The sequence below is a fragment of the Nansenia antarctica genome (genome assembly GCF_963989245.1).
Source record: "Nansenia antarctica genome assembly, chromosome: 1".
In the NCBI taxonomy this organism is placed as follows: Eukaryota; Metazoa; Chordata; class Actinopteri; order Argentiniformes; family Microstomatidae; genus Nansenia; species Nansenia antarctica.
In genome coordinates, this window is record NC_137674.1 from 31,256,265 (window position 1) to 31,271,894 (window position 15,630).

The 15,630-nt window shown below is 44.5% G+C and overlaps 1 protein-coding gene across 1 annotated transcript in view; it reads left to right on the plus strand.

The window, feature by feature from the left end:
- The window catches only part of plcb2 (phospholipase C, beta 2), a gene marked incomplete at both ends in the record, with an annotated part of 24,920 nt that extends 13,329 nt beyond the window's left edge, over positions 1-11,591 (plus strand). The window contains 12 exons of the mRNA XM_080550078.1: positions 775-926; positions 2,104-2,268; positions 2,494-2,593; positions 2,988-3,092; positions 3,327-3,388; positions 3,559-3,658; positions 3,962-4,456; positions 4,954-5,134; positions 6,348-6,486; positions 8,578-8,664; positions 11,091-11,174; positions 11,418-11,591. Coding sequence (XP_080406204.1) covers positions 775-926; positions 2,104-2,268; positions 2,494-2,593; positions 2,988-3,092; positions 3,327-3,388; positions 3,559-3,658; positions 3,962-4,456; positions 4,954-5,134; positions 6,348-6,486; positions 8,578-8,664; positions 11,091-11,174; positions 11,418-11,591 — 1,844 coding nt within the window. The remainder of the gene's footprint in view (positions 1-774; positions 927-2,103; positions 2,269-2,493; positions 2,594-2,987; positions 3,093-3,326; positions 3,389-3,558; positions 3,659-3,961; positions 4,457-4,953; positions 5,135-6,347; positions 6,487-8,577; positions 8,665-11,090; positions 11,175-11,417) is intronic.
- Positions 11,592-15,630: the final 4,039 nt, after the last annotated feature.

Genomic DNA, 15,630 nt, shown 5'->3' on the forward strand with positions numbered 1-15,630 from the left:
TACATTCCGCATTTAGCAGCCACTTTTATCCAAAGCGACTTACAAACAAATACATTGGTCTAAGTAAGTCAATCATCTTTCCATCAGTCATCATAAGAAGAAGTAATCTATCCTAGGACCAGGGGCCATTGGCAGTTACAGTGCTCGGAGAATGAAGAATTATTATTATTATTATTATTTTATTTACTGTAGGGGAACTATACTTGGGGGTAGTGGGGATGAAGAGGTCTATAGGTGGGACAGTTAAGATGTAGCCTAGATGTAGCTACGTTGAATACAACTAACACACCTGGGTATGTCATAACACATCAGCTATGTGGAGGACAACCAAGCTGCCGCTACGTACAGGTGCATCATGGGAGGGGAATCAAGTGCCTGGAGGGGGCACCAAACAGCCTAATGATCATCATAATAATCATAATGATGAATTATTTAAATTCAAGATGAAGCACAATAGGCACCATTAGAGCATTATTAGACCACCATTAGCGCTGTCGCTGTGCCTCTTCTGTGTGGGGCATATTGAAATGAATATCAAAGGTTTTGGAGTCTGAGAGCTTTTTCTTCTATTCACCACTACAGGTCAGTATTGCACTGCTTTACGTTGTATGGCGCTATTCTCTACATTACATAGAAACATGCAAATGGAATCACCTCACACTCACGCTGTGTTACAGGCTGTATCTTATCAAGAGAAGAAAGCCCCTAAATTATAAATGTTATATTTAACTTAGCTCTAGAAACTTCATGTTGTTGTTTTTTTTATTTTTATAGATTTCCCCATGCAGCTGAACCTGTCTCTGTTTGAGTTCAACGGAAGGACGGGCTACCTGCTCAAGCACGACCTCCTCCGTCGCAGTGACAAGAAGTTTGACCCCTTCACTGACAGGATCGACACCATCGTGGCCAACACGCTCAGCATCAAGGCAGGTCCATCACTCACTCGCTGTGAACAGCAGAGAGACGTCACCTCTCTCCTTTATCGGGCCCGCCCTGCTTCCGGCTATTGAGGAAACATATCAGTGTTTATTCTAAAGGTTGTTGGGGGCAGTCCCACTCATATTTTTCATTTAGGGTAGACAGGAAAGTAAAGAGAAGAGGGCATGTTATTAGCAGGGCATGGGCCAGATTCAAGCCCATGCCGACATGGGCATAATGTGTGCTGTAGACTGTGGTGCACTGCTACAGGCCACATACAATTGTTTATTCTGAAGAGTATCGAACTGAAGTTCCCTGGTTCTTACATAATTAATGGACGGTTATTGCTCATTATCACTAATGGATTCTAGATCGTTGTCTGTTGTTTAAGTCACTTTGCGAGTACTGTGGTGCTGCTGGCTGTTTGTGGCTGAGGGCTCTTTCCATCCCTCTTGTTTGGAGGGTTACAGACCCCTGGGTCTCTGTTTGTTTGGTTTGGCTGTAGACCTTTTTTGTCTGTTTTATCATAGTCCCCCAAGAGGATGCACAATCAGTCTGTACACATGCCTGATGTGTCTGCAGCTGCATATCTGCTTAAAAATAGTCATTGAACTATTAAAAAAAAAAAGTTTTAGGGCATTTCTGCTTTAGTGACAGTAGAGACAGGAAGGATGGGTGAGAGAGAGAGTAGGGATGACATGCAGGATATGTGGACGGCCGGAATCGAACCGGGGACCCTGCGATTACATAGCTGAAGCCTAAGTGTGCTACACTTCATCAAGATGTCTAATGTTTCCCTATCTATGGTCCTAAGTGTTTTTATACTGTTCCCCACCCGTCTAATATCAGTGTTTAATATAGGAAGATGAAACATGTCATCAGAATCAGAATTGCTTTTATTACATCCCAATGTACATAATCACAATAATAGAGTAAAGTAAAGTAAGTAATAATAAAGTAATAATAAAGTGATAAAGTGATGGTAGTCGATGAAATAAGATGAAATGCAATATGCAATATACAGTAGAAGTAGTCAAGTAATCAGGTAGTGTTCATGTAATCAGGTAGTGTACAAGTAATCAGGTAGTGTTCAAGTAATCAGTTGGTGTGCAACGTGGTCATATAATATGATTTTTACCAGTGAGTGTGGTTGGTCATCAGTCTGTTTCCCTCACACTCCCTCAGATCTATTCAGGCCAGTTCCTGTCGGACAAGAGCGTGAAGACGGGTGTCGAGGCTGAGGTCATCGGGTTGCCAGGCGACCCAAAGAAGAAGTATCGCACTAAGTGGTCCCCTACGCCGAACGCCATTAACCCAGTTTGGAATGAAGAGCCTTTTGTTTTTGAGAAGGTGTGTGTGTGTGTGTGTGTGTGTGTGTGTGTGTGTGTGTGTGTGTGCGTGTGCAAATATGTATGTATCTCGATATTTCAGCAATATATCCAAATAGCTGTGGAGAAAATACAGGTGTTTCAGTCAGGATAAAGTCTTTCTGTTGCACCGGTCTACTGGACAGCTGCAGTTATATGATGATATCCCTGCGTGGACTTGTTTTTCTCGTTATGATTGTGTGGACAGATTCTGTTGCCAGACATGGCCTCCCTCAGGCTTGTAGTGCATGAAGAGAATGGCAAGTTTCTGGGCCACAGAATCATCCCCATCGACGCTCTCCAGTCAGGTGGGTAACAGGGAGTTAGTGACCGTGTATTATCTGTCTTAAAGAGACAGTTCACTTTTTTATACACCTTATAATCAGATGATACCCTGAAAGTAGTCCATGGGCCAGGAGTCAAAGTTCAACATTTGTGACCAAATCACCTCTAACAACCAAGTCAGAGTTTTGTTTTTGTAGTGTAAGTTTGTAGTGGCTAAACAACTCTGAACCATGGATTACACTTTATTCTTGCCCATGGACTTTCAGGGTAAGGAACCATCTGACTGTAAGGTGTAAACAAGTGAACTATTCTTTTAAAAGCATGCCTCAGCACAGTCTGTGTCACCGTGCTAACCTGATGGAAAGTAGACCTTGAGTAAGACAGGTTGACTTAGGTGTTTTTTTTTCTGCCTTTCAGGCTTCCAGCACATCTGTCTGCGCAGCGAGAGCAACATGCCGCTTGCTTTGCCAGCTCTCTTTGTCTACATCGAGGTCAAGGACTACATCCCTGCAGCGTTCGCAGGTGCACTTACCTTTTACTTTTCGGAAAATAAGAAGCACCAGAGCATACATTCTGTTCATTCGCACTCTGAAAGAGATTGGGGGTATGATTTCAGTTGACCTACTTTGTAAGTTCTATTTTGATAGGCACTGGCTTGAAACATATTGCGAAAACGCCCCGAAGACAGTTTTTTTTTTTTTCACGATAGGTGATTGATTATGAAACTTAATCAAGTACGGCCTTGTCCTTCCTCAGATTTCACCGATGCCTTATTCAATCCAACCAAGAACAGTGAGAAATCAACAAAGACTCAGGAGGTAAATCACCTTTATTACAAAGACCACTTATCCTCAGAGAAATGAAATGTTTACTGCCTGCAGCAATATCCCTACCCCTCCCTACCTCATAAAAACGTGATAGGACTAATATAGGTCCTGGAAAGTGATTATGCTTGTTAGAGAGTTAATGCTCTTGTCTTTGTCCACAGTCCTCTGACTACATATCTCCGTATGAGATGCCCATCGTTGCACAGACACCAACTGTGGTAGACAAGGCTGCAACACAGGACATCGTGCCCCCTGTGACAGGTAATAGTTTCATACACTGCAAAAAGTCAGCTCTGAACAGGCACATTTCACTTGCCAAGATTTTCCTAAAACAAGTAAAATGTAAAAACTAAAATCATAAAACTAGTGCAAGTCAGACAAAAAACAATGTTGCCTTGATTTAAGATATTTCATTACTTAGATTAACTTTTTGCAGTGTATTGGTTAGGGTAGAAGCATCTATTCCCGATGCTCTTAATCTAGTTCTCGACAGTCACATCAGATTTTTGCTGTTAATGTTTAGAATTTGACAGCGTGTTGTTTGCCTATATCCTGTTTCACCAGAGTTAGAGACTAAAGCTTCCTCTGATCCAGTGGAGGAGGCCCCTTCAGAGCCTGACGTCAGCACAGATCCACAGTCTCCCCTCACCACCAGCAGTGATCTAAAGGCTCTTGATGAGAAAGCACCACCAGGGCCAGGGAGCCCTGTGCTGGATCCCCTCCCAGATCAGAGCACCGGCCCTGGGGTTGATCGAGAAGCAGCGCTTGCACCCCCCACCTCAGCCACAGAACCAGCCCCTGAGCCTAAAGCTGACCCTACGACATCTACAGACCCACGCACCATTGACCCCAGCCCAGATGTTACCCCCACCCCAGAGATTGAGCCCACTCCAGATGTGACGCCCACAGCTGCAGATGTTACCCCTACCCTAGATGCTGATCCAGATGTTCAGTCCACTGCGGCAGAGTCTGCCGTGGCTCCCGTCCTTCTCTCTGAGCCCGGCTCATCCTCTGATCCTGTAGATGAAGCCTCCTCCTCTCCCACAGACCCCAACGCAGGTGAGGCGAGGGCCCCATCACATTTGAAGTTTGAACAACTGGAATACATTTCGAATTCTATGTGCCATCATTCATCAATCTAGGTGTAAGATAATACAATACAGGTAGACTCAACAAAAGTAGTCCTAGATGTACATCAGACAGTACAGAGATCCACAGAATCCCTCCCCATCTTCCACCGGAGACTGAAGACCCATCTCTTCAGGCTACACCTTAACTGTCCCTCCTGAGACACCTATTACCCCCCCTGTACTGTTTCTCCTGTGTCATAATAAAAAAAACAAAAGAAAAACGTCCTTCTTCTAACACGACGACTTCCAACGGCCCCTGGCCTGAGCATAGATTACTTTTTCCTGCTAGGACTGGTGGATAGAGGATTCACTTACGTACTTAGTCAAATGTATTTGTTGTAAGTCGCTTTAGAATAAGGCGTCTGCTAAATGCCAAAGATGTAAATGTAAAAAAGAATGCACTGAGCCGTCTGTCTCCTCTCCCAGAGCCCTCCACGGTGAGCACAGAGGAGCTGACGCAGCACAAGAGCTTCCTGAAGATTACCAAGAGGCAGGAGAAAGACGTGAAGGAGCTGGAGAAGAAGTTACAGAAGAAAGCAGAGGAGCTGATCCAAAAATACAGTGACACCTTCAAGGGCCTCAAGAAGAAGAGCCTGAGGAAGAAAGAGTAAGATAATCCATACCTTTTATTTTTTTCATTTTTCATTTTATTGGATAGAGTTAGTGAAGGTTGACAGCTAAAGCAAGGAGGAGAGGGCATGTCAGCAGGGCATGGGCTGGATTTGAACCCATGCCAACATGGGCATATGTGTCCACGGTAGACCGCAGTGCTGGACCACTAGACCACCCCAGGCCACACTCCTTCACTCTCTTTCCTTGTGTTTATGTTTTGACTCCTCAGCAGATGAGTGTACTACTCTCATCGTCCACTAGGTGGTGTCGGCTGATACATCATAATGTTCAAGCACTCTAATCCTGTTGTTGTTTGTTGGCCGGTTTCATTAATGAGGATGTATTTAGAACGATATTAATTAGTTTCTGAGAGACTTAGAATATTCCTTGGCTTAATGTGTTTTCCTTGGCAAAACGGTAAATAAGAAGATACAAACAGACTTTAAATGAGAAGAGGTTTTTAACAAGCAAATATATCCTCCCTAGGTGTCTCCTTATGTTCCATATTATGCAATCTCAAAGTACCAGCTGCAACACGGGTGGCGTACCGTCACTGAGATGAGAGGTGTGGAGAGAGTCTGGTAGATTGAGTCCATTGAGGTTACAGGGATCATCTCCCTCTGGCTATTAGACACAACACAGACACTATTGCACTTCCCCATGTCATGTAATGTCATGTCATGTTGTGTCATGTTGTGTCATGTTGTGTAATTCCTCTAGATTGAGTCCATTGAGGTTACAGGGATCAACTCCCTCCATCACACAGACAACTCCATCACACAGACACTATTCTTCTTCCCCATGTCATGTAGTGTAATGTAATGCCATGTCATGACATGTCATGTGGTGTAATGTCAGGCCGTGTCCTGTCCAGTCCCTCCTCCATCTTAGCGTGGTTGTGTACTTGACTACTTGTACTGTATCTTATTTCATCTCATTGTACTTTGCTGCACAGCATTTTGCACTATTGATTCCACTGTAGTACGACTGGTTCCGCTGTAGAATGACTACCATCACTTTGGCACTTTATTACTTTATTATTACTTTATTTACTTATTTTACTTCACTCTATTACTGTGATTTTGTAGCTTGTGTACTTTACTCTTGTGTACATTGGGATGCAATAAAAGCAATTCTGATTGTGATTGTGGATTCTGATTCTGGATTCTGATTCTGATTCTGATTGTGATTGTGGATTCTGTGGCTAGGGAAGGGGCTGACACGGCGGAGGAGCAGAAGTCAGAGAGGGTGACGGAGCAGAAGGAGAGGCTGCAGGCGGAGCTGAGGGCCCTGTGGGTGGAGCAGTGTGACCAGATGAAGAAGAGGAAGGAGCAGCATGCTACCGAGGTACGGGACTGACAACGTCATGACAACACCTGACAACTGACAACGTCATGACAACACCTGACAACTGACAACGTCATGACAACACCTGACAACTGACAATGTCATGACAACACCTGACAACTGACAGCGTCATGACAACACCTGACAACTGACAACGTCATGACAACACCTGACAACTGACAACGTCATGACAACAGCTGACAACTGACAACGTCATGACAACACCTGACAACTGACAACGTCATGACAACAGCTGACAACACCTGACAACGTCATGACAACACCTGACAACTGACAACGTCATGACAACACCTGACAATTGACAACGTCATGACAACACCTGACAACTGACAACGTCATGACAACAACTGACAACGTCATGACAACACCTGACAATTGACAACGTCATGACAACACCTGACAATTGACAACGTCATGACAACAACTGACAACGTCATTTACAGTAGGCTTACAGTAGGCTTGAACAAACCTCCTAAGGACTGGTGACTATTTACCCTTAGGCACACTCCACGCACACAGACTACTTACCCTAAACACATCTCAACCACAGGCACTTTATTCCATTACTACCTCTACCATCTACTGCTACCTCAGTGCGATACTCATGTTATTTCTATTATTTCTATTATTATATCGATCTCAATTTTCTCTTGTCTTATTTGTCTTATTGCCGTTTTTCTCTCTTGTTGCTGCAATGATTGGAACTGAAGCCTAAGAATTTCACTCTCTTATTCTTGTATAATGGGATGTAACAATAAACTTGATTCTGATTCAGATCACATTCAGATCACAATATATATAACAATCATTGCTACCATACTGCAGTTCTTTGGGTATTTCTGATTTCTTTTTACTGTACATTTCATCCATGCACACTGTTGGATGAGGGGTAGTGGTGGTCTAGTGGATAGTGAGTTGGACTTGTGATCGGAAGGTTGTGAGTTCAAATCCCGCCTGAAGCCACACCACTACTAGTGTGCCCTTGGGTAAGGCACTTAGCCCTCAGTTACTCCAGGGGGAATGTCCCTGTAATTCGTAATTGTAAGTCGCTTTGGATAAAAGCATCTGCTAAATGGCAAAATTATTAAATTATTAAAATTAAATGATTAATTAATTAAATTAAATTATTAATCTCCCTTAAGCATTCAAGGTAAGATTTAGATTGTTTAGATTAAAAAGGGAATTGTTCGCACACACTGTGGTGGAGATTTGCAAGAACCCTAGCGTGCTGGAGTTTTCTGTTTTTTGAAGATGCTGTTTAGAAACACTACTCGATACACCTATGACTTTACTCACCTCTGATCACCGTCTGCACAGCTGCCTAACCACTCCTCACTCACACTTGGCTCTGTTCATTACGCCTATTGATTGATTCCCCCTGGGTTAATTCACCTAAGAACTGGGACTCGCTCCCACAGCTCCACATGACCACGCATGGCCCCCGCCGCGCTGCACCTCACCTCACTGAGAATCTCCAGAGCCGTGCCTTGGCCCGTGGGCATGCGGCCAGCCCTGTAGTTGAGGTATTGATTATCCATTGCAGCCAGGTGCTCAGGGGTGCTCTTAGCGTAAGCTCCGGATCTGCATGAGATTGAAAGGTCAATCAGGTAATTTTCTCACGGGTCGCGCGACCTTACCAGTCAGGGGAATAGACCTTGTCTGGAAGCCCGGTGGAGCGCGCGACAGCTGGACGTAATGAGTGTTAAGGCCAGATTCCAGGACAGATATAATCAGTAGTGCGTGTAAATTGTATGGCAAAGGTCTACGCACGGTGCATGACCTATTTTTTATTTCTTTTTACTGCACATTATTCATGGGTGATGTTCAACACCTCTTTTTTTTTTTTTTTTTTTACTATCCTCCTTTTTTCCTGTATATTTTTTTTATGCTATATGTAAAGCACTTTGAATTGCCCCTGTTGTTTGAAATGTGCTATACAAATAAACTTGCCTTGCCTTGCCTTGCCTTACCTCTCAGAAGAAACTTGACTTCCTCCTGGCCTGTTTTGCACATGCGAGAGAGCTTCCACTCTGTCTGTAACTGACTCTGTTCCTATTTCCTTTGTGACAGCGACTAGCCAAGCTGTTGGAGATGGCTTCAGAGAAACACACCAGTGAACTGAAGGCTCAGGAAAGGTACACCGTCATGAACATTACAGTAACACAGTGCAGAGTGCATACTGAAAGACCTCCTCTGTAGACTCTAGTCTAAAGCTGTGCCTTTGTGTGTGTGTGTGTGTGTGTGTGTGTGTGTGTGTGTGTGTGTGTGTGTGTGTGTGTGTGTGTGTGTGTGTGTGTGTGTGTGTGCATGAAGGGAAACCATTTGACATTTTTGCAAAGAGGATAACTCAGGAAATAAATGAGTCATCCCACCTTGCAGGGTTTATGTTGTCCTCAGCTGTCCTTTGGTGGTCTTAGGTGTGTGGGTGGGTGGGTGTGAGGGTGTGTGTGTGCGTGTGCGTGTGCACGTATGTGTTATCCAGTGTCCCCAGCTGGCAGATGGTTATCACAGGACATCTATTAGCCACCAGGTGTTCAAACAGCAGTAGAAGGGATAAAACAGCCTCTGTCTTCCACCTATTAGGGCAGACCGTTTAGGACTATATTTAACCTCTGTTCATCTGGGGAAATGAACTGGTGAGAGGTCATACACACACACACACACACACACACACACATACACACACACACACACACACACACACACACACACACACACAGAGAGTGAGTGATTTACAGTGAGATGTAATGGCCTTAGTGACATTCTTTGTATTTTATATTTTATTTCTCAAGTGATGCAAAGGATATGAAGAAGAAAGGCCTCTCAAAGCGTTCCTGCTCAGACAAGGCAAGGTGAGCTGGCGCCTTGACCCTGCAGTCTCAGAACACAATATGGGAACATACCAAAGACATTTCATTCTTATGAGCATTGATTTCCTGTCTTATTGAATTTGCAGAACAGTACAAAATGTGTAGAGACATTTCTGAATCTTACAGAAAAAGAAAAAAAAAAGTGTAGCACGTGGCAGTGCACTGGTGTATTCGCTATTAGCATACATTTCTTTGTTTAATTTGTTTTTTGTATCATTTGCTGCTGTACAGGCTGTATTTAATCTAGTGGCAGTTGCTAAATAAATGTTTTTCTCGGATGATTTTCTAAGGCTTAAAAGGGGAATGAGCTGTGAAGTGTCAGATGAGCCTCCCCAGACTGATACAGCGGTAAGTAATCATGTTGTTCAGGGGAGAGAGTGTGTATTGTTCAGCAGTAGACAAAACACGCTACATAATTACAGAACATGCAACACCTAGAGGCACGAGTGTGCCTGCATTATATGTGTGATTGGTATTGTAGTGTGAATCACATCTATAGTACAGTACAACACATACGTCTGGTAACTATGGTTACGTGATGGAGAAGAGCATTATGGGTTCAGAAGTGTATGACACACACAAACGTGTTGGGCTCAGTCACATGTCCACCCTGTAATTTCATACACACATACAGACACATACACACACATACAGACACATATACACATACAGACACATATACACCCAAAAGATAAAGCCTCTTCCGGAGCCTCAGGGCCAAAACTCAGAGGCTAACCAACAGCTACTTCCCCCAGGCGATCAGGCTCATAAACATAACGTCTACTGTAGACAATTGACTATTATCCCCAAGCACACCCCATGTATGTATGGACTAGTCACTGACTCAATGCTGCCTCTTACACCCACTGCCACTGAGTGCAATACTCACGACATTCTTCTTGTACTATTTTATTTGACTATTTGTACTGCTAATAGTATCCTGTCTTATCTGTCTCCCACGACTTGTCACTTCCAATTGTCTCACTTCGGCCTTGTACTATTGTCACTTTATTTTATCTTGACTTATCTTGTCTATTATCGCCTTATTGTCTTGAGCTGCAATGTCAGGAACCGAAGCCTAAGAATGTTAGTCTCTTACACTTGTGTAATGTGACGAAACAATGAAACTTGAAACTTAAAAACACACACACACACACACACACACACACACACAGTGAGGAGCTGAGCACCCTGACGATACGGCTGGCATGCCTATTGTGTTACTCACCCGGTTTACAGAGAAGAGAGCGTGAAGACAGAGATGATTCACTGAGCGGAGATGTTGTTCTTTTTTCTACTGCGTTTGCTCATCTCATCAGCATTCATACCAACTGTATTTGGGTCACCAGCCAAGCAGTTGAACTATCTTTTCAAAACTAGTCCGGTTCAATCTGGTTTACCGGGAACCTTCAACTCTCATTGCCTGATTGCCATAACTGTTTTATTGCGTCTTGGTTCGATCCATCGCGCCTGTGTGACGTCCTTGTGAATCTCTGAGAGTATGTGATAGCTTGTTTGATCCACAGAACTCTCATGCTGAGTGCCTCATTGCATTAGAGACAGCTTTATTGAATTGGACAAGTCCAATCTGTCTGTTGTGACGCAAATGTATTGATCTACTCTCTCCTCCCTGGTGCACCTCACTAGGCAAGGGCTCACACAGTTGCGTAGGTGTTTCTTCAGTACAGTGACACTAGTTTTGTATTGGTTCAGTCCACAGACAGCAACCCTCAGCAGGAAGTTCTGATGAAGAGACAGGCGGTCACACTGGGGGAGATCAAAGTCCTGGCTAATCAAGTACACACACACACACACACACACACACACTCACATACAAACACACGCACACACACACACACACACACACACACACACACACATACACACACTTACACATATACACTCACATACAAACACACACGCACACACACACACACACACACACACACACACACACACACATACAAACACACATCCACATCCACACATCCACACACGCACAGCCACACGCACACACTCATCACCGTCATTTTTCCGCAGCTCAACCAGGAGGCCTTGTCTGAGCATGAGAAAAAGACAAGGTCACTTCCTGTGGACGTGAGGGAGGCAGTGAACGCCTGCGTAGGGCTCTACTTCCCTGGGCTGGTGGATCAGGCCGCGGACAAGCAGCCGCAGGTGGTGGAGTGCCACTATGGAGATGTCTTCTTAGGGTAACAGTGCCCTCTCCCTCTCATCCTCCTCCTCCTCCTCTCCTCCTCTCCCCCTCCTCTCCTGCCTACTGTAACTGTCTCTCCCTCTGGACCTCCCTCTATAGGTGAGGACCAGCAGGGGATGGATGTGTGTGTGTGTGTGTGTGTGTGTGTGTGTGTGTGTGCGTACGGTGGTCTATAGGTGAGGAACAGCAGGGGAGGGATGTGTGTGTATGTGTGTATGTGTGTACGGTGGGGTGGTGTTACTCAGGGAGCTGTTTTTAGAGGCTTTAAGGCTTTAGCAGTTGTTTCAAGGACCAATTCAATAGACTTAAAAAGCTATGAATGAGTGACTGAATCTGACCTTAAAGAAATGTGTTCTGAAAAGAAAACTGTCAAACATTTAAATATAAAGTAGATAAAGTGTAGATAAACTGTAGATAAAGTCTCAAACAGGTTTCTACGTCTCAGAAAAAGCCCTCTCCTTTCTGGCTTAAAAGGATAGTTCAGGTTTTTCAAAGTTAGGCCTAATTTTCCACTTACTTGGAGTGTTGTAGGCACATCCAGATTTTTCCCCGGTATATTTACATTCTTGAGCTTTTTTTCTCTTTCTTTTGCTCTGGAGCATTTAGCTATATATAAAATAAAATACCTATTAAAAAATATATATATAAAAAGACCTGTTTTCTGTGCTTTTGATGGCATACAGGTAATACCATTCATGTGCACTGGTAAGCAAGAATAGATGACCGGAAAAAGCTTCTCGGTGACCTTACAAAACTCCAAGTAAGGGGACAATGAGGTCTAACATTAAAAAACCTGAAGTATCCTTTTATTAGATTGAAGGATGCGGTACTGTAGAGAGAGAGAGAGAGAGAGAGAGAGAGAGAGAGAGAGAGAGAGAGAGAGAGAGAGAGAGAGAGAGAGAGAGAGAGAGAGAGAGAGAGAGAGAGAGAGAGAGAGAGAGAGAGAGAGAGAGAGAGAGAGAGAGAGAGAGAGAGAGAGAGAGAGAGAGAGAGAGAGAGAGAGAGAGAGAGAGAGAGAGAGAGAGAGAGAGAGAGAGAGAGAGAGAGAGAGAGAGAGATGGTTTTCTCAGAGAGGCTTTCTTAGTCTGCTTTTAAAGTGGATGAGTCAATGTGTCGCACTTCGATTAGACTCAGTTTTACCAAATTGACTCCCACACACACATTTCAGAAATGGCTCTTTGAGCGATAAGTGCAAGGCATCCATATTGAGATTTGGACTGGAAAGTCTTGATTTTTTTTTTGAGAAACTTTTGTCGAAAGAAAGGTGCAAGTTAATGTTCTAAACAGGCATCTATAGACAGACTGTTACTCTCAACCCAGGAGACTTCTCATTACCATATTTGTGTACTGTAGTTAATACCACTTAAAGGAATGTTATTTATGTATTTAATCAGTTTAATTTTTATGGTTTTTGTCATTTATCATGTAGTCAACTATATGCGGCTTAGATCTTCATCTGCATTGTATGTACATCATGCAGCACATTGTTATTACAAATAGTATTCAGAATTTATGGTTGTAATATAATAAACTTTCAATCAATCACACTTTTAATGTTGTTGTTGTTGTTGTTGTGTGTGTGTGTGTGTGTGTGTGTGTGTGTGTGTGTGTGTCAATGTCATCTTGTTTGTATACACAGCCATAATTTTGGTCCAGAACGTCTAGGCCCTAGACTCTAGGGGCAACCAGGGTGATTTACCAGCAGGTGAATCATCAACATGTCCGTTACGGAGTGAACAGAGTGCATCTTAATGACAGAGACAGTGGGAACAGGAGAGAAGCAATTTAGTAAAAGCATGCAGAGGCGCTCAGCTATCTATTTATAACGAGGCTGTTTTAGCTCGATAGCCGTCTTATTTATTTATTTATTTTTTTAGTTCTTATTTTTACTCCAGAGCTGTATGTGTTATGACGTGAGACACGTGAGTGGAAACACTTCTGGCACACGTGAAGCTCGGTTCTGACTGCCGTTAACGATCCGGAGCACAGTGCCGTTATCCATTCATAATTCAACATAATTACAATGCTCTTTCTAAGAGTGGTGGTTTGAAAGCACCCCGTGGCCAATTCAGTCCTCATCAGGAGGCGATTAGAGGGGCACGTGGCTCTACAGCAGGTATTTTAGGGAGACAAGATGCTTGAATGGTTGCGATTCCTCCTTATAGACGGCAGTTAAATGAGCGAAAAGGCAATCGTTTCACTCTCACTTCCCCTTCTATCTATCATTACAGCAAATGAAGGTAAAGAACCACATGATATGCATATACATACATTAGGTTAGATTAGACTTTATTGGCATATTGGTACAAGTACCAGACAACGAAATGCAGAGAGAGAGAGAGAGAGAGAGAGAGATAGAGAGAGAGAGAGAGAGAGAGAGAGAGAGAGAGAGAGAGAGAAACAAACAAACAAACAAAGTGTGTGTGAAACTACCCAGGCCTGAGTCAGTGATACTGTATGTTAATGCTGCCTGAGGACCAGAAGCATCTCACTAGCCATCTGGTGAGGAAAGGCCCAACGCAGCTTCCTCTTCCTCTGTGGTCATCACTGTACCTGCTGCTCTCAGCCAAGGGCCCACACTGCAGTATAACCAACTGTATTCATCTCCAAAACATAGCTACGCTTTTATGAATAATGGATGTATTTTCTGAGGAATGCACAGAAGGCGACATGATGAGAAGGGGAGTTTGGCCTGGGGAGCACACTAAGAGACAGAGACCAAGGAGAGGAAAATAACAAGAAAGAGTGAGAAAAGAGGATGTGAATGAAGATCAAATTCACAAAAAATAAAATAATAATAATAATAATCTCTTGGGAGAGATCAGAGTTGTTGTTTTTTCACAGGGTCAGCTATATTCAACACCCCTGGTTAAGTACCTTGCTCAAGAGCACATACAGCCCCCTCCTGGGGTGGGGATAGAACCAGCAACCTTCCGATTGCTAGCCAGCCTCTATAACTTCTAGGCCCCAGTGGTGGACAGTGGCTGTGGCGCTGGAGGTAGAGCCGGCGTCTAATGATCGCAAGGTCGGCAGATCGGCGGTTCAAACCCCGGATGACCACATGTCGAGGTGTCCTTGGGCAAGACACTGAACCCCAAATTGCTCCCAATGAGCGGGCCGGCGCCTTGCATGGTAGCTTTCCGCCATTAGTGTGTGAATGTGTGTGTGAATGGGTGAATGAGAGGCTTTGGAATAAGGCGCTATATAAGTCAGTCCATTTGGTGGACAGGCCTTTAGGTGGGAGGATCACACCTGTTCCCTCGCTCCAAGCTTCCTGTGGGAGGGCGCTGGGCTGGCTGCCCCTCTGAGGGAGACGGACGGAGGGAGATGGGGGGAGGGATAGAGAGGGAGGGAGGGAGACAGACAGACAGACAGGGGGAGGGAGAGGGAGATGGAGAGAGATGGGGGAGGGATAGATAGATAGAGGGAGGGAGGGAGGGAGACCGAAGGAGATGGAGGGAGACAGCGGGAGGGAGATCGGGGGGAGGGAGGGAGGGAGCAAGACAGCGGGAGGGAGAGGGTTATGATCTGTACTCCGCGTAGGCAGGAGTGGGATATGGTCCAGGGACAATGTTAACCGCCCTTCACACACACCCACAGAGCCCCTGCTGCGCGGTCCAAAGATGCGTGAGTGTGTGTGTGAGTGTGGCGCATCATGTGTGTAAGTGTCTGCACTGAGTGCTTCTCCCTTGTGTCCAAATCAAAGGAGAAGCACTCAGTGGGGCAGGACGAGAAGTCCATCCATTGGACAGAAACTGCAGGGTGTTGACAGCACATGATTACTCTGACACTACAGCCTGATTGTATCTGAGAGTTTCAAAACTCTAAAAACAATCCCGCCGTCAAATTAAACCAGAACCCCCTCCAACGCCACATTGATGCACCTCGATGAGGGTAACAAGCCAACAAGCTCATCTGCTCCTCCCTTCAATTTATCCATCAAACTCCGGGGAGGGGAGGGGGAGGGGGGGGGGACTGCAATTATAAGAGGTGTCTACTGTATGTTGGTGAAGCGTGGGGGGGAAGCGTGGGGGAAAT